Source organism: Podarcis liolepis, assembly GCF_965112155.1.
Source record: "Podarcis liolepis genome assembly, chromosome: 9".
Lineage (NCBI taxonomy): Eukaryota > Metazoa > Chordata > Lepidosauria > Squamata > Lacertidae > Podarcis > Podarcis liolepis.
Genome location: NC_139564.1, coordinates 13,644,043 through 13,665,438, shown reverse-complemented (window position 1 = coordinate 13,665,438; position 21,396 = coordinate 13,644,043). Strand labels below are relative to the sequence as shown.

The following is a 21,396-nucleotide window of genomic DNA, read 5'->3' as shown; positions in this document are numbered from 1 at the left end:
GAGAAAAGTTTTTCTCCCTCTTGCATAACACTAGAACTCATGGATATTTGATGAAAATTCAGAACAGATAAAAGAAAGTACTTCTTTGTGAAGCACACATTTAAACTAGGGAACCTGCCTCCTGTAGGAGGCTGTCATGGAAACCAGCTTGGATGGCTTTAGAGGATGGTTAGACAAATTAATGTAGGACAAGACTATCAACAGCCACAGTGGCTCTGTTCCACTTCCACTGTCAAAGGCAGTATGCCTCTGAATAAGTTGCTGGAAATTGCAAGTGGGCAGAGTTCTGTTGTGCTGTCATGTCCAGCTTGCAGGCTTTCCGTAGGTTTCTGGTTAGCCACTGTGAGAACAGGATGGACCATTGGCCTGATCCAGCAGGCTCATCTTATTTAACCTTGCAGGATCCAGCAGGAGAAGTCCTGTAGTTGCCTGATGCTGTTCTCTGCTGAAACTCCTCAGAGACAGGAGTGGAGCCACTATAAAACAGCATCCCCAACTCCAAATTCATGCCATGATCCATGGCATCCAAAGCCACTGAGATGTCAAATAGAACCAAGAGAGTTGCGCTTCCACTATGCCTCTTCCAACAAAAGTCATTGATCAGGGTGACCAAGGCTTGCTGGTTTTCCACAGGCATCTGGTTTGGCCACAGTGAGAACAAGATACTTCATTAGATGGGTCATTGGCCTAATCCAGCAGGTTTATGTTCTTATGCTCTTAAGGTAGTTTTGTTCCCCAAACCAGGCCAGAAATCAGATTGAACTGGGTCCAGATATTACCAACAGGCCTTAAAGTGTATCCTCTTATTGACTCTGCTGTAGAACCCACTTAAAAAAATGCAACAAAACTCCTGACCTTCATAGCACCTCGGCAATCAGATTCCAGAATATAGTTTAAAACAGCTAAATTTATGCAAGTGTACCAGATGATTGATGCATAGAATATGCAGAAAATTTGCGGCTTTCCAGTTCACAGTGCATGGACAGGTTTGCCAGGATATTTTTGTGGAAACTAAAATAGTTGTTTGCCTCTTGGAAATGACTTGCAGAAGTACTTTGATAAATATGTAACTTTTATGTGGAAAATGGATCTAATAGTGGCATGATGTATTGGCTCTATTCAAGTCTCCCAGGATGGTTCAACTACTATAGAACATCAAATACCTACATAAATCTCTGTGCATAATTTCTCCACTAGCATATTTTTCATTTAATTGCAAGAGGCATTGCAGCTTTCACCAATGAATTGCTGAGAATAGTGTCTGACACCCAGTAAAGCCTATGTTAACTGAAAAGGCATTACAGTTCTTGATACGGGAATTTATTCTTAAACTATTTGCTATGCTGAATTGGCTTGCGTGCCATGCTTGAGAGTTTTGCTCCTGAACAGTGAGTCAAAACTGAGACATGAATAATGGAGTTAGTTTTTAAGTAGTGTAAGATCTCATCTGTCATTAACAGTCACTTGCATCTAGGCAGTTGAGGGGATACTGTGGTTATAAATTGTGTTGTGTAGAATGTATGGAATGAAAACTCTTTGAAGTGGGAATCTCAGTGTAGTTCCACTTCTCACACACTCTTGGAAGCAGATTCCCATGTTCAATGTGATGTTCTTATATGAAAGTGAGTTTGGGTTTGTTTGCTCTTTTTTAAGGGAAAAAGCAAGCATAAATGATTTTATGTGGGAAAACAATGTTTTTCTCCATCAGTTTTGTCTAGAATAGTGTATTAAAGCATTTTCATGCTGATTTCTTTATTAGCCATGAGATGGGCAAAGTTTTCTTTTAATTTTACTAGAAGAATTGCTGGAAGCTTTCCCCCTTCCCCCTTAAAAAGCCTTCCTGTGTCAATGTTAATGTAAATTGTTCATAGTCATAATACACTGGTGTTTACTTTTTAAGGGCAGGTAATAAAAGGATGAGAGAGCTTTTGTTGATGAAAAATCTATATATACACCAGATGCACAGTTACTTCTTATTCATCCTGTCCGCACACGCCACCTATCATCTCTCCCGATTCTTAACCGACTAATAAACCATTTGGTCTGCAATCCTATACCCATTTACCTGGGAGTAAGCCCCATTGAACTCAGCGGAACTTACTTCTGAGTATAAGATTGCACGGCCAGGCTTTTAAGGTGCCGTGGAAGTGCAGCTGGTTAGCCCGGCTTCCCTTCTGAATTCCGTCTCGGAGCTGGAATCCGCCCTCGCTTCCTGGACAAGGGGCGCAAACCCTTTGCGTTTGCGTGGACAGGGAGTCCTGCCCTGGCCGGAGCGCGCGTTTCTTGTAGGTCAGCGCCCGCGTCGTTCCTCCTTTTCTCGGCGGGGGCCGGGCTTCCCCTCCCCTCCGGTGGGAGTGGCTCTAGCAAAGGGATCGGGGCGGAGGGAGGAGGCTGAGGTTGTTGCTGAGCTGGGCTGTGATGGTGATGACGAAGTGAAAATGGCGGATCTTTCGAAATACTATCCCGGCCCCTGACATACCAGCGACAGCACCTAAACAGCCTTGAGAGGCTCCCCCCAACTCCTCTGCTCGCTGCTGCCAGAAACCTCCCTCTCCTCGTCTTTTCGTCCCAACTCCCGGGCAGCCGCTTTGCAGCTATCCAGACACTTCTCCCTCCTCCCCTCGGGCTGGAACTTAACCCTCCTGGAAGGAGTCGGTGGCTGCGCCCTGGAGAGGGGTGAGAGACGCACCAAGCAAGGCCTGGGCAGGAGATTGGGGGAGAAGGGGAGCCTGCAACGCTGGGTTGGGTGGCTTGCTGTACAGGAAATCCAGGTGTTTTCAAATGTAACCTAAATAGTTAACCTGGCTGGAAAAGAAGGGAGTATTTGGAGCTGCTGAGGCCTAACTCGCCTTTCAAGGTCTCGCTTGCACTGTGTCTGATGTTGCATTCTTGAGAGTTCGGGTAGCGCAAGTGATGTTCATATGGTGGTCAAGGAGAAATCTGCAGAACAAATTACTGGATTGATTGCGCCTACTCTTCTTAGGAGCGCAGTGAAGAATGTTAGTATGCAAAGCTGCTCGTGGGACACTAATGATTTTTAAAATTAGCTGCTTGCTTTCAGGGGAGTGTAGACGCATACATCATAGGTGTGCTTTAGTGGTCACTTCTAAATATATATAATTAACAGGAAGTGTTGCAATGCGCAGAAAACAATAACTTCACAGCATGTTAGATAATTAAAGCTGGGAATTTAAAAATGTATCCCCCTTAACCTTTGAAAGGTGGAAAAGGTCAATGAAGCAGTAATGATTCAGATGGAAAATGAATGTTTGGTTTTGGTTTTAATTCCAAATTTTGTTATGAAAAGGTGTAAAGCAATATATTTTGTAAGTGTAATCTAGTTACGTTAGGGTAGCTGGGATTTCTAGCACAATAAGGCAAATGATAATTGGTGTCAAGGAACACAGTCTGAAAATATGTTTTTGTTTAATTACACTGGGTGGTATCTGACTAGCTCATACTCTGAATACACCCACTGAAATCAGTGGACTAAGTACTGTAATGATTAAGTACATTGATTTCAGTGGGCCTACTCTTGATTATGAATTAGTCAGATGTCAGTGTCAGTGTTATTTACCCAGTGACAGCACTAAAATGTACACAATAAACGTGACTCCTTTTTCTGAGGGCTAGGTCCACGTTCAGGTTCTATATATACATGTGTCATTCCTCTCTCCACTCCCCTATCTATGAAATTGCGTATTTCTCTGTGAGTGACCTCCTGATCATTTTTGTTGATTGAAAAGCGACATATAAATGTGTTAAATAAGTATTTAAAATGGTATCTTCTAAACTCTATAGGTTTTGAAATATGAGATTCATATATTAAATATACCAACCAACTTATTTCTAGGTGGGTTTATATCTTGTATCATTTTTAATTAAAGACATCCCATGCGAATTTTAAAACTGTTAACTGTTAGCGTGGGATAGCTTTGTATCAGGAAACAATTAGCTACATGTGCAGGTGGACCTACTTTGCTTCTCCTCTGGTGTAAGAAAGAGCAACAAGCCACGACCCCTGGTTTAGAGTTACATCCAAACCAGGATTTGTTGTCTCACAGCTCCCCACCCCCCAATAAATCATGAAGTTAAACCAAGGTTTGCTCTTAGCTTACCAGTGGTGTTTTTGAACAAAAAAACCCTCATGATTCCTGGTCCAAACATAAGTCAGGGATCATGGTTAGTTGTTTCTGCTCACACTAGGAAGGAGTAAATCAAGAATTATCTGTGTTTATGGCAAACCATTAACTGTAGTTTACCCTGATGTATGGAATGGAATGTAAGTTATTATTTATATTTTACTTCTCTGCAATCATATTTGGAGCTTGCAACAAAGTAACAGAGATATACCGTATTTTTCCGTGTATAAGACTATATTTTCTTCAAATTTCTGAAGTTTAAAATTGGGGGTCTTATACACAGAATGTTTAAAATATTTATTTCTAAATCAAAAAATAGGGGGCATCTTGTAGACAAAAAATACAGTAGTTCAAAAATATAGTTAACTTAAATATGAAGCATATCTATATAGACACCTTAGTAGAAAATATTTAGAATTCTGGATATTCCAGCTGTATTCTTTTTTATGCTTTATATGTTACATAGTTTCCTATATTTTATTGGGGGGGGGCTAGTAGAATTCTGGATATTTAGATCACCATATAAGCTATAAAATAGAATTCAATGCAGAATCTGTAGGGTGTGCAAAGGTGTTTAATTTATTGGTTGAATACTGGAGGTTCTTGCAAAAATAATTAAAATTAAAACTTTTAAAATTATTTGAATAAATAAACAACTTTCTTTAAAAGTAAGCCATTTTCCTCTTGGGATTTGTGTTTATTCCCTTGGGTTTGAAATGTCAAAAGCAGACTCCCCCAATTTGGAATTCTCCATGTGCTTTGGACTACAACTCCAATCTCTGGCCATTGGACAAGCTGGTTAGAGTTAATGGCAGTTGTACTTCAAAATGTCTGAACAGCCTCTGGTGGGAAAAGACTGCTGTAGAGGATTGGAAATTTGTATTTTCATAATTTTCCAACTTTCATTTCTGGACACCTTGTGATATTGCAAGTATTTATATTTCTTATGATACGATACGGTGAGTACAATGTTTCACCAGCCATTGTTTGGCATCAGTGAAGCTTACTAAGATCTTATACAAGCTTCAGCTTTCAGACTTAATTTCTAATTCCGTTTTCAGTACAGTACACAGCAAATTGAGCAAGTCATATACAAAGTAGCCTTGCAGTTTTAGTGCAAGGCTTTTAGCAGCCCAAAATAAAATTTAGGGTAGCCTTTCATTTGTTACAAGTCACATTGCTTTTTACCACTGAATCGGAGCAAGCAGCGACCCTAAGAAAACTCAATTACCATTTCCTCTGATTCAGTGGTAAAATGTGAGTTTTTCTGGGAAAAGCATCTTGACACACACACATGCACACCCTAAAAAACCCACAACACCACTCAAATACAGACCTGTGCCTACAAAAGCAGCTGAAAGGTAACTGAATGAGCCCTTAGTTAAAGCTAACGGTGCTTCGTGGAAGAAGCACATAGGACACTCAGTCTTTTCACCATATTTATGAGACTAGGAGACATTGCATGTAGGCTGTTAAACATATTGCATTGGTTCTGAAGGATCTGCACTGGCTGCTGGTTTGCCACTGAATCAAGTTCAAGTGCTTGTTCTGTCAGATAAAGCTCTACACAGCCGCTTCTACATACACCTGCCTGTTGGTTACAACCTTCTGGATACAATATTCCCTCTTAACTGAGCCACGTTTACCACAAATTTGCTGCATGGCAATATGTAAGAGGACTTTCTTTGATTGGTGCCTGATACTAGAATGCCTTCCCATCTCATGTATGACTTATGCCAACCCTTGTGGATTTTTGGTGCCAGTTAGAAATTAGTTGATGTTGTAACATTTTATTGAGATTTCATTATGTTTATTATATTTTATCCTGCTCTGGGGTTCTTTTAGTGAAGGGTGGGCTAGATTTTTGAAGTAAATAAGTAAAGCATATGCTGCAAAGATAAATCAATGGTTTTAATTGTTCTATCCTCCCTAGTGAATCTTCTTTCTAATGGCTGTGACCTTCAATATTATCTCACTCTTTTAAATCTTTATTGCTTATGAAATGTTCCAGACTTGGTTTTCATTTTAGGATTTGTACTCCCAGATTGTACTTCTCATATTGCTGTTGACATGGGAAATAATTGGAAATTTTCTGATCTTGAAAGGACTCTTACTCTGCCTTTGAGGGAGTATATTAGAATTCGAGTTCATACTTCTGTAAGGGTTGCTTTGGTACCATGCTCAATATACCAGTACAGTATGTTTCCCTCTGCCTAGGTAGTTATAAATAGTGCTTTTGTATAGGACTTTCATGCTGAATTAAAATACCCTTTTATGATCCCTAAGGGTCTACCAGCTGTTACCTCTGGCAAACCCTTTGCCATGCTGAAATTGTACAACACCAGCTCTCCTGGGGACAAGGGAATCTTAATCATTTCAGGATTATGTTGAAAGATAAAATGTATGCATTTATGAGACTTTTAGCCTGCCTGCGCAACTGGAATTTGCACATCCCACAGACAAATGGTTAAGGTAGTCAGTGATTTTACTTTATCAGTATATCTTAGATTTTTATAGTAGTTGCCTTTTTATATATAGAAAAAACTGACAAAAATGTATATTATATAGATTCCACAAACAATAATTTTGCTGTTAATCTTGAGGAATTAAGGGCTAATTAATTCTCATTGGTCAACACCCCTCTTCCTTAGGATACTTGATTCCAAACCACCACTTTTAGCTCAGTCAGTAGAGCATGAGACTTAATCTCAGGATTATGGGTTTGAGCCCCATGGTTTGGACTAGATTCTATGATTCTAAGCCTTTGTCAAAATGGAACTATAATGTCAGGGGGTCAAAAATACCTGATTAATGAGTTAACTGAAACTATGGGCTCCTCACTTTTAAAGGAAGGTGTTCTTTTTGGTAATGGAAAAGCTGGAGCATGCCTGTTGAAATCCACATTGTTTATTTGCTTTGACTAGCAGAAACAATGCTTATGCTAATATATTAACTTCCTTTGGAATGACCACAGTGAAATTTATTGTGCTTACCTGTCTTGTTCCATGTCCAGCTAAGGTAGTAATATGTGCTTATTTTCTAAATTACCGCTAAGTCAATCACAGAAGAGTATTTGCAATTGTTCTAAAAAGCACTTGCCTGCCTGATGCTTGGTGCTATTTTATTTGGCTACATTCCCACTGCAAGTGAATGGTGAGGTTAAAAAGTTTCCTGTGCCTAGTAGACCTCAGATCAGTTCTAATCCTGTCCTCTGGTATCCTGCCTACATGTATATAAAAATTTACTGAAGTTGTGACGTCTATTCTGAAATAAGCACATCATGAAACTGTATCTCAGACTCTTGTATATTCTGTCATCCTAGAGCTGGATCTGAAAGCCAGAGCTAGAGCGGACCTTGGATATGCCACAAGTTTATAAAACAAAAGCAACTTCTTTTGGAGAGGTAGGTGGGGGTTCATTGCAAGAGAACCTCAGTTATCTGGATTAAAGTTAACACTGCTTCATAAAAGCATTTATTTCAATCTTGCCTCCATCTCCCGAACCTGCAAGTTATTGTAATTTTCAGCTCATTTGGGTATAATCAGTGGAAAACTCACTTCCCCCTTCCTTTGTGTTACATGCATGAACACACTGTACTTGTTCTGTACTCTGTTTTGGCTGTTAGTCATAAAATTATACAAATCGAGCCATAAAGCAGCTTTGTAATCAATGAACAAAACATCCAGCATGTTATTAATTCATTTGAATACCTTCTAAAGTGCTAATCTTTTAATTATGCATGGAGATTTTATATAAATGCCCTCATTGTGGCCTGTTCAGGTTAGTAAGTGCTGCTGTTGCTCCATCCTGACATCCAGCATTAGTATTATGCACAAATAAAAAATTATTTGGCCAGACATTGTGACCATAAAGTATATTTTGGCCGTATGGAAACTATTATTGCTCCTTATTGTACTTGATTTGATTCAGTGGTTTTAATGAATGTTTACTGGTGTATAGCTTTTTATTACTGTAGTTGTTTAGCACTCTGTGCTGTAGGAAGGCAGGGTATAAAAATGTTGAAAGAATGAATAAACTAGTGAGAGGGTACAGGGGCAGTCCCATGTGACAAAAGAGCTCATGGAATAAGGCAAAGGGCAGGGAAGAGGTATGGTCTGTATAGGCACAGCTCCTGTCAATTGTTGCTAAATTGCATTTTTATACACTGTAAATGTAAACATTTTGTGGTTTAAGACTGTGCATCCACCAGTGTGCCTTGGGTATTGTGTATTTTGGAACATTATTCTAAATTTTATTTTTTCCTTCTCTGGCTAACTAATTTGTAGTGGATGTACGTTTTAAATCTGAGTTTTTCTTCTGTCACTTCATGTAAACACTCCTTTCCACACTGAATCTCAGATTAGCTGAATTTTGCAGGTTTTACAATTTCATTGGCATTCTTCCTACCAATTATTGAAGAAGTAGGCTATTTTCTCAGCTTTTCTCCCTGTGACATTTTCAGCCGTGCAAAATTAACATTATTAGCTGCTTGAAAAACTCTTAACCTGGTTTGTTATTAAATAGCTTGTTGAAGATGTTAAGTACCTTGGATGATCAATTTTAATGTGCACGTCTGTGCAATTATCTCATTATAGTTGATATTGTGGTTTTTGCGCTCAGCTGTTCTGGAGGTGTGTTCTTTCTATAGAATATTTACCTGTTCTTGAAAATATTGGGGGGGGGGGTTCAGTAACCTTGAAAATCAGTTTCGATTAAGAGTTTTGATGTGTGAGGCGGTTGAACATCATATTTATGAAAGGGATTTCCACATGTTCTATGAGAGGGTGCTTGAGAGAAAGCCTAGAGGTAGAGAGACTTGAAATAGTACTTAAACATTAGAATTTTGTCAGTTTGGGACTGGATTTATAAGGAGCAGCTTGCTTATAACATCTGAAATATTCCCATCATCTTTAGCCCTAACAGATGGTGCTACACTATAATGCTTCTGGAGGTCGTCTGATGTGGAACAAGATTTAAAAGAAATTCAGGTAACTGAACAGAACTCATGATTTTCTGTATTTCAGTATTTCATGAAATCACTATAGAAGTCAAATGTCCAATTTATGGACAGTTCCAGTGTCAGAAATGTCCTAACAAGCTTCCCTCCTGGTTGAGAACATGCAGAGTTTTGTACTCTCATTAACCCCCATCCATAGCTTTTCATAATTGCTCAAAGATACTTCTTTTCAAAGTTGAAAAAGCAAGCAAGAGGCAATTAACAATTTAAGGGCATATTCCAGCCAGGAAAAAGCACTCAAGGAGGTTGCAAAGACGATTGACTTAGACATGCTTGTTAGCCAAAGCAGTGGCTAATCTGTCTGCAAATTTTTAGCCACAGCCAATACCATGTAGATGTTTATTTCACCGTTTTGTAGGCTCCCACAGTAATATGTCCGATGCTGCAACTTGCACATTCTTGTGGAGCTGAAAAACGAATTTCCTTTCTTTGAAATATCATTGCAGTGCCTCACCTTTGGCCTGTCGTCCGCATTTGCACTATGGAGGTGGTGTCGGCGGAAGTGAACAGCTTGCTACCTGAAGAGATCATGGACACAGGCGCAACGCTGGAGGAAGATGAGAACATAGAGGCTGTAATTGTGGGTGACACTATGGAGATGGAACTGGAAGGAATGGCAAACGTAAGCTCAGGCAGGGATTCTGTTACTTCTGGCACGTCATCCATCACCACAGAGACCGTCATGGTGTCCAGCAATTGTGTAAGCCACGTCATAGCCAATGCTGCCACTACAAAAGCCGGTACTAGTGTGACTGCACAACCTTCCTTTCAAGGTAGCCTCCAGAAACTTGGTACTCAGACTCCTGTCACTATATCGGCCAACCAGATAATTTTAAACAAGGCAACGGACTTGAAAATTGGCAACCAGACTATAAAACCAGAAGGGCAAAAACTCATTGTCACAACTCTGGGGAAACCTGGGCAGCCCATTGTCCTAACATTACCCCACAACCAGCTGTCTCAGTCGCAGAAGGCCACGTCGCAGGTGCAAGCAGGTGACTCCAAGCTGTCAGCGCAGCAGTTCAAGGTGGTAACTATTGGAGGAAGGTCAGAGGTGAAACCTGTCATTGGTGTTTCAGCCTTGACTCCAGGGAGCCAGTTGGTAAATGCTACCACCCAATCCTCCGTATTGCAGACCCAGCAATTAAAAGCAGTGCAGGTAAGAAGGCACACTGTTTCTCATTATCTTTTGTGATAAAATTGCTCCCATTCATGATTCCCTTTTGTTGGCAGTAACGTAAGTGGAGCAGAGTAAGGCGGGGAAAGTGAATCAATAAGACAAGCAAAATGTAAGGAAGAGTTAAAGTGCAATGGAGGTGATGATTATTATTTTATTTTTTTAAAAAAAATAGAGTTCTTGCCGATAGAGAGGGATGTGTAGCAGCACAAAACCAGTTAGAGGACTCTTCTTGGGGGTGGTGATAGGTGGAAGAAGAAGGGAGCAGTTGGGGGACTGCTTCCAAGCTAATCTGTTTGGGGGTAGTGGAGATTGAGAGTGAAGACACTGCAGAAGGTGAGAATGTGTGGATTTTGGCTGTTATTGCATACAAACAACAATTACTCTAACTGAGGGAATGATACTTCTTTTGCTTTTCAGATTGCTAAAAAAACCAGGACACCCACCTCAGCCCCGGTGATAACTAAGCTGATCTTCACAAAACCAATCAACAGCAAAGCTGTTACGGGACAGACAACACAAGTGTCACCGGTCATTGCAGGTTATATATTTGTGGCTTCTTGCGTGGTGCCATTCCTAAGGGAGTGAAATGCGAATTGAGTCAGATACAGGCTGGGATCCAGTTGGGCAGATTTTCATGGAGGGTTTTTAGGCTCCTTTCTCTTTTACACCGCTGCCTTCTGAACTCCCTCAAAAAAGCCAGGGGGTCCTCCAAAGTGACATTTATGAGTGATTATCAGGGGAATCTGATAATTCTGCCCTTGCATGTTCACAGAAGCACTTTATGAGCTCTTTGGTTCCCAGCCACAGAATGAATCTTGCTGCTCTTCATCTCATAACTTCTCAGGGAAGATGAAAAGTGTGTCAATTTACAGATTACGTGGGTCATGTAAAATAGCGCTTTCAAAACCTAACAGCAGCATTGTTATTTAATGTCTCTCTCAAATGTTCAACCAACTTAACCATGTAGTAAACATGGAAAAGTTTGCACGCTTCATAAATGTGCATTAAAAGTGTAGTGTTATGTGCAACTGACTTGCTCTGAAGCGTTCTGTGGTTGCTGTTCCTACACTCCTGGCTACTGACTAGTTCTGTTGCTACGGAGTCAAGATGTTTCTTCTACTCATCCCCCTATGCATTGCTGCAGTGTTTTATCACTACTTCCTGGCTCTTTGTTGGGGAAATAAGATGGTTTAAACTGTTCAAACTTCTGGGTTTTTAAAAAGACGAGTACTACTTTTAAGCTGCAAAGTCCTCTGTCGGTTTTAAAGGGTAAAGTGGACAAGGTTTTAGGAATTTTATAAAAGTGGAAAACTAAAATATTCACTTTACACCTTATAAATCAAGAGTAGTGATGCAAATGGACAATACTACTCTTCCCCCTCATCACAAACACAGAGAACCAAAATGAAAGAAATGTGACTAGTTTTTCACTTACCAAAAAAAACAACTGAATATGTAAAGGGAAACCACACAGTACCTGCTAATATTTTAATGTTTATGCATTTTTAAACATTTGGAATACAAATTCAGACTAAAGAACAGCAACCCACGGAGAGAGGAATTTCTTCAGACTTCTTTCCATGAAACTCCGTTACTCGAGGAGGTGCCTTTTCTATTCAGTCATCTTACCACTTGATCCATCCTCTTTAAAACATATTATAATGTATGGCAGGGGTGGAAATCACATTTGTATTAATACAGACAGCCAAGCATGCATGGTGTAGAAAATTTTCCTCATGTGATACATTGTTTGCTTTATTAGTCCTTTATCATTTAGGATGAAATTATGTACAGCTCCATTCACTTCCACAGTTGCCTTAGATACAACTATTGTTGTAACTCCCATTAAAAGTGTCCAGTGCAGTGCCTCCCTCGTCAGATTAATTTCAGTTTATGCAGCCTTATAATGTGGGAAGGACTCTTGCAATGATGCAACTGGCTTCTTGCTCTCTTAAGCCCTGCCCACCCTGGCTGGAGAAAACCGCTTGGGAGGGGTTGATCAGTTGTATCCAGGGTGTGTTGAATGCATCCTTACATGACAGAGTGGTGCCTGCTACTCTTAAATAGGCATATGTATCGTAGGGCCAATTTTATGGAACGGCTTTCCAGTTGAGGTCAGATAGGCCCCTTTCCTACTAAACTTTTGGCTGCTACTGAAGACTTTTTTAAAAAAATCCAGCAGGTATTTTAATTGTAGCTTGATTTTATAGTTTTTACTAATTTTATTTTTGTATTGTATCTTTGTAACCCGTTTAGAGACTGTTGTTGTTAAGTGGTATATAAATCGTTTAAATAAAAAAAAAAACTCACTTGGGAGTAAGCGCCATTGAACTAATTCAGACTTAATTTTGAGTACATGTATAAGATTGCATTGTTAATGACAAAGCTTGTAACATATAGTGCTGTAAACAAGCACTTTCTTTTGATTTTTTCATAACAACAGAGCCCGTATTAAAGTGCCTTTATTATTTTTATATTTTTAACATTGTTGTTACTAAGCAGGAGTTGTACACAGTGGCCTAGTTTGCATGTAATGCTACTGTGTGGTTTAACAAACCACAAGATGTCTCACAGACAAATAAACCTTGGATTGTTTCTCCAAAGTTTTCTGTTTTTCAGCTACTCTTGCCTTTGTAGCTTGATGAATGGCTGGGGTTGGGTGATCAGGCAAGCCATGCTTAAGGAAAAGTGGTGGGCTTGCAGGAAATGCCAAGTCATAGTTAAAACAAATCAAGAACTATAAGCCAACAACAAACCATGGTTTCAGACAGTGGATGATTTTTGGTAGTAAACAAGCCATAAATGAGTGGTTGGCAGGCTTCACACATGCTAAGCTGTGTTTTAACAAACCACAGTTTAACAAGCCATGGCTTAGTGTTTTGTATAAACCCAGGCCAGTCACTGCTTCATGTGTATTCACTGCAGTGTCCTGTGAAAATTCAAGGTCAAAACTGTAGTCAATACTTTTATCGTGGTTTTAGAGTATAATGAATCTATTCTAGTCAAAATGCAGGAGTGTAAAATGAATAGCTAATTCTGCTTGTTTAAAAGAATAGTGTGATCCAGCACAATAGCATTTTCTGAAAATAACATGATTTCTTTTCTTGAAACAACATTGTGGGCTGCTGTTCAAGGTGTCTGCTTATCTAATGGATCAGTAACTATCCCTGTTCAGTTAGAGGGTTTGGTTTAATTTAGACTAAATTTGTTTTTAATTGCCCTCATAGTATTAGAAAATTGGATTCAATATTCCTTATAAACACTTAAAGGCTATCAGTAAGTCTTCTATGCTTCTTCAATTAAAAAAGCAAATGTTCCAACTAATTTGCTTCTATTTATATCCAATGCATTTCTGAAGTTCTGGATAGCTTGTGAGCTAAATGGAAGTGCTTTATTTATACCAAAGCTCAAAATTGGGATTCAATCTAGTTAAGAGCATGAGGAGAGATCACTAGTATGCTTTCTTAGTTCATGTAGAATATTCTGACATTGGTTGCTGCTTGTTCTGCGTTTCAAAATGGCCCACAGCTTTCAAGAACTTGCCAATAAAAAGCAAGCAATTAATTGCCATCAAATTCCACTTTAGGAACGTGCCATATTCTGGAAGTCTGTGGCTTTGTTCAAAACAATGATAAATAATGGTTTCCTGCTACTTTTTGTCCCAGGCTGTGCTCCCCCTTTTGCCACGCTCTGTTCTTCTCCCATACAGCCAAGAGGCAAAGTTTGGAAACTTTTGCTTAAGTTCACTGTGCCTTCCCATGTCATTCGAGCTGGGAATTGTGGTTTATATAACGATCCATGGTCAGCTTCAAAATAAGACAAGTTCAAACCATCACCCAAGCATCTGAAACATTTCCTTTCCTAGTTCTGGAAGTAGTTCAGATGGCAGCTTAGTAGCAGTGAGTATACCTCCCTGGTATGTGTAAGTGTAATGGTTGAGGAGTGTTCTGAGATTCCCAGTCACTACCCCCTTTATCATGAGGTTGAAAGGATGGGTATCTCCCCCCCCCAAAAAAAAAGTTCATACAGCTGAAGGAGTTAGATGGAAGAGTGGTGCTTTTTTGCACTTCCTCTTTCAAGGCCCAGATCAGAACTTGAGTTGCTGAACATTTGTGGAGTGACTGAAAGCATGGCCGGGGGGGGGGGGGGGCAAACTGGGAGACTGGAGAAAGAAAACGGATGTGGTGATGCAGGGGAGAAGAGAATGAGGAATGTGTGCACACATAGGATCCAGTTAAATGGAACCTCTTGAAACTGCATAATTGGTTCACAAATTTACCCCCCTCCCTCCAACCACAGTCAAATATCAATCACACCTATTTCCATTGACAGAACAGTAAAAAAAATTACACTTCCAGTGGTTTCCGGTGTGGCCATTGTGCAAAAACATGGATCTAAGACAGTTTTATGGAACCATGTCAAATCATAGAGAGTGGTGCCCATGGCAAACTCTCAACATTTCCATATTATACCAATTTGTAACTGTGGTTAGTTTCAATGAGCCTGCTCAAGGTCAGTTATCACGGATTAGTTATACTTTTTAAATGTCCTTGGACCATCCTGCCACAGATCAAAGAGTGATAAAAGGTACATATTCTCCCTGTCTCCCTCCCAATTAACTGGCCCCTGCAGTTGAAGAATCTTGGTCTTCCTGGGCCATGAAAGACCATGGGAGGCTGTAAAAGCTACTAGATGGTACTTTAGAAAACGTATATTAAACTCCAGGAAAGGTTTACAGTTCTGCAGTATAGTATATTCAATAACCATACTCCCAATAATCACTAATAAATCAAGCTTCCTTCTCACCCAGCAGGTGGGGACTGAGTGAGGCACTTGAAAAGGAAAAATATACCTGTGCAGCCAGGCATTTAAAACAGAAATGTCTTGTTTTCCTTCTGTGTCTGGCTTTTAATCAGAGCTGGAATAACTGGAAGCTGAAGCCTGGAAGGAAACAGGTGGCCCAAGCAGTAATGCAATGCACACCGTCTCATCTCGGGGTGTAAATGCACCCCTGTGGTTTCCACTTACGATTTATTGCTGACAGAAAGTTCTAAAAGAGGGGGTTACTGAATGAGGTTGGTGGAACTTTTCTCGCAAAATTATTAGTTGTAACCAGCTGTTGTCATCTTTCCCTTTGCATTTTGTCCTGCTTCGTAACAGGTTTCTATTTTTGTTAGAAATACAAGCGGTGAGAATTGAATCAGCTGTACAGTGGTGCCTCGCAAGACGAAATTAATTCGTTCTGTGAGTTTTTTCGTCTTGCGAAGCACGGTTTCCCAAAGTCTTCAAAATCACCAAAGTCTTCAAAAACCTCAAAAAAGGCAACCACACCGCGTGCTATGAGTTGCTCCTCGAAGTCACCCTGGGTATTAACGGTTTTAAGAAAAAGGAAACAAACTTGCAAGACGTTTTCGTTTTTTTCGTTTTTCATCTTGCGAAGCAAGCCCATAGGGAAATTCATCTTGCGAAGCAACTCAAAAAACGAAAAACTCTTTTGTCTTGCGAGTTTTTCGTCTTCCGAGGCATTCGTCTTGCGAGGTACCACTGTATTTCTGGTATATCTTTACCTGGAAGTTGCTAACACAAGAGAAAAATGGCTAATTGTTAATCTTTTGATCTGGAAGTTTGGATTTTTGGCAGTGTGCTGGAGTCAGTTATGTCTCTCTTTTTCTGTTTTCATTTTATTCTTGATGGTCTTCAGCTATTTTATTACAAAAAAGAAAAGACTGTCAGAAAATGTGAGACATTTCTACTCTGCTACCTGGGGAGAAGGATGAAATGAAGGCAGCACTTCTTCTGCAACAGTGTAGAGCAGGGAATTGACATGCTGTTTCTTTTCATGACACCAGCTATAATCATCAGTTTGTTTCTGTTCTCTTTTTTTCTACAGGTCGAGTTCTTTCGCAGACCACTCCAGGGACACCTCCAAAGACCGTGACTATCTCAGAAAGCGGCGTCATTGGGACTACTTTAAGTTCTGCTATACAGCAGACACCAAATAAGATAGCCATTTCTCCCTTGAAGTCCCCCAACAAGGTAAAAAGGTCTATTCAGGTTTACAATTATTTTGGTGTTGCTCTGAAAATGATCTGAAGTAGTAGGATATATTCCATATATTTCACTTATTCAAATGTGGAAAGTGTGAGTTAAATTCTGTTAATCTGTATTTACTCAAAATGGTAGCTGAGCCTTCCAAGTGAAGAACAAGTAACCTGAGCTTCAAGCTGCCTATTTCAACCTGTTTTTTGAGTTTATTTGAATACTTTAAAACCTCAATTTCTTATCACTACTGCTCGATTCTCTTAAATAGGGCTATGTTTAAAACTTGTCATTGAGGTTTTCATACCTTTTTTATAAACTTGAGGAAGCATTTCCAGCCCTGCTCTTGAGCTTGTTTGATATCACTTAAAATCTTATAATTTCTTTATTTCCTTCTGAGGAAACTGATTAGTTCAGTGAAACGAGTTTTGTAGCTGGCATCTCGTAAAAGGTAAAGGTAAAGGGGCCCCTGACCATTAGGTCCAGTCGTGACTGACTCTGGGGTTGCAGCGCTCATCTCGCTTTATTGGCCGGGGGAGCCAGCATTTGTCCGCAGACAGCTTCCGGGTCATGTGGCCAGCATGACTAAGCCGCTTCTGGCGGACCAGAGCAGAGTACAGAAACGCCGTTTACCTTCCCGCCAGAGCAGTACCTATTTATCTACTTGCACTTTCACGTGCTTTCGAACTGCTAGGTTGGCAGGAGCAGGGACCGAGCAACGGGAGCTCACCCCGTCACGGGGATTCGAACCACCGACCTTCTGATCGGCAAGTCCTAGGCTCTGTGGTTTAACACACAGTTTTTGTTTAATTCTAGTTTATTTTTTGATTTTTGTTATTCTGTAGTCGATTATTTCTCGTTTCAGGGATTTTCACGGTAATTTCTTTTGTTCTGTGTAATTTCTTGGTTCCGTGACTGTCTTTTTTTCACTGGCCTATTTCAACCTGGGCTCGCTCAGTCAATAGAGCATGAGGCTCTTCATCTCAGGGTTGCAGGTTCAAGCCCAACATTGAGCAGCAGATTCCTGCATTGCAGGGGGTTGGACTAGATGACCCTTGTGGTCCCTTCCAACTCTACAGTGGTGCCCCGCAAGACGAATGCCTCGCAAGATGGAAAACCCGCTAGTCGAAAGGGTTTTCCGTTTTGGAGGTGCTTCGCAAAACGAATTTCCTATGGGCTTGCTTTGCAAGACGACAATGTCTTGCGAGTTCCTGCTGGTTTTTTCCCCTCCCCCCCTTTTTCTAAGCCGCTAAGCCGCTTATCAGCTGATCTGATCAGCAGATAAGCCGCTAATAGCGCTAATCCGCTAATCCGTCAATGGGCTTGCTTCGCAAGACGAAAAAACCGCTAGACGAAGAGAATCACAGAACGGATTCTTTTCGTCTTGCGAGGCACCACTGTACAATTTTATGATTTATTTTAATCACGTTTCAAATGATCCACAGCAACAAAACCTGTAAACTTACTGCCTCTGTTTCTTTTAATGAAATTGGAATTTCCAAATTACCAAACATCTACCAGCTGAGCAAAGTTATCGGGGGGCACTTCCTTCTTGCCAGCAGCTTCTGATGCCTAAACTGTTGTAACTTGCTTACCAACCTGGTGCCCTGCAGCTGCTTTCAGTACCAGCCAGCAGATGGTGGTTGTAGTCCAAAATAGGTTGGCTCATAACCCCCAACAGCATGAAAAGTCTTGTGCATTTGTATTCTGTTCTGATTTTGAAGCTGAGTGAGCTGTAGTTGTGTGGGACTGTATTACAGAATGTTTTAGCCTAAGATCTTTGGTTTGTTAAGCAGCTAACAGTGGTGTCTGTCGCCTCGCAGCCTCCAAGCTCACCCCAGAAAGCAGTTGGTGTTCCTCTAAACGTAGCCCTGGGGCAGCAGATTCTCACGGTGCAGCATTCAACACCATCTTCCCCCGGAAAGGCTGTAGCTAACAATACAACTCAGGTATGCAGCATTCTGGCTCTTGTTCTGAAAGCCTCACCATCAGAGTCACAGCTCTGCGTAGTTTCAGACATTGTTAACTGTTTATCCATCGAAGTTTTGCGTTTGTTTTGATGAGTTGAAATGATATGCTATTGGGAGAAATAGCTTAAAGTAAATTTGGTCACAAACGAGTGCTTACTGTATCTGACATCATTAATACAAAGTGATTATGCATTTCAAGAGTTTATTAATCTGTGCTTTAAAATGAAGCACAAGGGGGAATAATGCTGACGCACTAGAAACTACTTTTTTGCCAACAATAAAAGAGAGACTGATATATTGACACCACATAAATAACTTTACAACTATTTTAACAGGCTGTGAAATCTGCAGTACAGACCCTTACTATGGGGGGAGTGAGCACATCTCAGTTTAAGACTATCATTCCCTTGGCAACAGCACCCAACGTTCAACAGATTCAGGTACCTGGAAGCAAATTCCATTATGTCCGGCTTGTAACTGCCACAACAGCCAACAGCTCAGCACAGCCAGCCACTCAGAATCCCAGCATCAGCACAGCATCTCTTCAGCAAGGTTAGTAGTCTCCATAGTTGAATGTTTTCACGACAGTTTTGGAAGTGCTTAACAGAAATACAAATACAAAGGGCTTTAAGTAAGCATTTGTTTTAACATTCCGTGTTCTGCACCATTGCTTTGTGCTGGTTGTATGTCCACTCCCAAGTAGGAAAGGTTTCCTAATACTTGTTGGACTACCGGTTTAGCCATGAATGTTCATTGTTGATCTTTGACCAAGATTGGGGTGCCCCCATTTATCAGGCAGCCTCCCCTTCTCAGTCCCACCTCCATTACAATAATTAGGTTTTTTAAAAAGAATAGCTTCCAGCAGTGCAAATGCAAACTATTTTTAAAGTTGTAATTGCCACTTAGGGGGTGATATACATTCCTTAGCCATGAAAAGTGTCAGATTGGAAACACTGCTTGTTTGCCCTTAATTTTAGGAGATGTTGCAGATGTATGGTCTTTTTGTGTTCTGTTGCTTTGTTTCACCATGACTTGTCTAGGAGTTGATCAAGTAAATGGTAAACAGCAAAAGTTTGAGGTGTGTGTTGTTGTTCTATCCAAAATTCTGAAAAAACTCGTTTAAAATATTTTTTTTCTATTAAATGATTTCAACATGTAACAATGCCATACAAATATATAGCAAAATATCCCACCCTAACCCAGAAGCTGGTGTTCAGGAAATACATACAAAATAACAACAAAACCAAAGTGGCCCTACCGTTAGTATACAAGAGTAACAACCAGAGAAGCTGCATTCTGTAAACATCTTTGCACAGAAAGATACATGTTGTGTCTCATGTTGTTTCTTTTGAGCAGCTAAGCCAATGGTGGTGAATGCAACCCCCGTGAGGATGTCTGTCCCAATTGTTCCAGCAACGCAGGCAGTCAAACAAGTGAGTTTTGCTTCCGCCTACGTACTTAATACGTATTTCTGGTTTTGCACAGTTGGAATTTCCAAAGTAACTTCTCCTGTTGATTTGCAAAGAATAAGATCTCATGTGCAATGAAGGCATCATGGCAATTTCCTTTCCTTGCAGGTGGCGCCCAAACCAATTAGCACAACTTCGCAGATAGTTACTACAAGCCAGCCACAGCAGAGGCTAATAATGCCTGCCACACCACTGCCACAGATCCAGCCAAACCTCACCAACCTTCCCCCGGGCACAGTGCTGGCTCCAGCCCCTGGTGCAGGGAATGTAGGCTATGCGGTTCTCCCGGCTCAATATGTCACACAGGTATGGCATTGATGTGGAGATGAAATTGACCAAAATATTTAACGAGTGTGTGATGCTTTATAGTGTATAGATTCTTTTAACAAAAATGACCCACTTGGGAATTAAGGCCAGAAGAATTTCAGAGTATCCAATATCTGTGGACACAAAATAAGTGCTAGAAATAAGGTAGGCATAATCCATCGTTTTCTAATCTTTGATACCCAAGACGTTGGGCTTTTTTCTCCCGCTTTTGGACTAACTGTGGAAGCACCACCGTTGTACTGTAGTGGATACACACATTCCGTCTCCCAAGATGTTTTTCCCCCTGGAATTTTCCCAGGTTGCCAGCTGTGCTGCAGGCTGCATCAGGGCACCTTTCCACATGGGGATGCCCATATGTTGGCAGGAAAAAACCCACAGTCCTGCACAGGACCTTCTTGAAGGACGTGGTTGCATTTCACTTCAGCCCTTCTCTCATCACACTTGTGTAACCCAGCACAGTTCGGGAACTGCTGGCCTGATGAAACTTACTGATAGTAGCACTAGCAAAAGATGCTGCAAATGATTGGAATGCGTGTTAGACAGGAAAGACTGAGGAACAGCTGTGGATTGCTGCTGTCTTCCTTTGGAAAACATGGGATAGAAAATTGCATGTAGAGCAGCTGCATAGAAGAAGAAGAAGAAGAGTTTGGATTTGATATCCCGCCTTTCACTCCCCTTCAGGAGTCTCAAAGCGGCTAACAATCTCCTTTCCCTTCCTCCCCCACAACAAACACTCTGTGAGGTGAGTGGGGCTGAGAGACTTCAGAGAAGTGTGACTAGCCCAAGGTCACCCAGCAGTTGCATGTGGAGGAGCGGAGACGCGAACCCGGTTACCCAGATTACGTGACTACCGCTCTTAACCACTACACCACACTGGCTCTCAGTGGCTTACCGGTCCAAATCATTGAGAGTAGCCCTCTCATGGAAAACAGTAACATCCCCCACGTTCTCCCTTGTAGCCAGATAGTCTGGCAGAGCTGAAAGAAATGAGAGCTTCAGTGTGACTTAATTCATGGAGTAGATGGCCAGGTGGAATTCATTTGGTGCACGGCCCAAGCAGATGATGTATCTTCTGCCAGAAAAAGGGATTAGGAAGAATTTACCGCACCAGCAATTAAAATACAAAGCAGGCAAGAAAGAAGGAGCCTTTCAACATGGATGGAAAGAGGAAGGACCATTGTTAGCCATCATGACAGCTGAGAAGAGATGGTTGCCAAAATGATGCTACTCCGGTTTTGTAAATACAAAATCT

General features: G+C 40.8%; 1 protein-coding gene across 7 annotated transcripts in view; it reads left to right on the top strand.

Moving 5' to 3' along the window:
* LIN54 (lin-54 DREAM MuvB core complex component) overlaps nt 1–21,396 on the top strand; it is a 35,208-nt gene that overhangs the window by 3,300 nt on the left and 10,512 nt on the right. Inside the window, exons 2-11 of one of the 7 annotated variants that reach the window (XM_083458699.1) lie at nt 6,429–6,614; nt 7,465–7,545; nt 9,057–9,130; nt 9,606–10,318; nt 10,757–10,877; nt 16,230–16,375; nt 18,202–18,327; nt 18,684–18,900; nt 19,705–19,781; nt 19,926–20,123. In XM_083458699.1, the coding sequence (XP_083314825.1) occupies nt 9,641–10,318; nt 10,757–10,877; nt 16,230–16,375; nt 18,202–18,327; nt 18,684–18,900; nt 19,705–19,781; nt 19,926–20,123 (1,563 nt within the window). In that variant the 5' untranslated portion in view covers nt 6,429–6,614; nt 7,465–7,545; nt 9,057–9,130; nt 9,606–9,640. Of the gene's footprint in view, nt 1–1,845; nt 3,000–6,387; nt 6,615–7,464; nt 7,546–9,056; nt 9,131–9,605; nt 10,319–10,756; nt 10,878–16,229; nt 16,376–18,201; nt 18,328–18,683; nt 18,901–19,704; nt 19,782–19,925; nt 20,124–21,396 lie in introns of those variants that run through there. The other 6 variants (XM_083458697.1, XM_083458698.1, XM_083458700.1 and 3 more) reach the window with 6 other exon arrangements.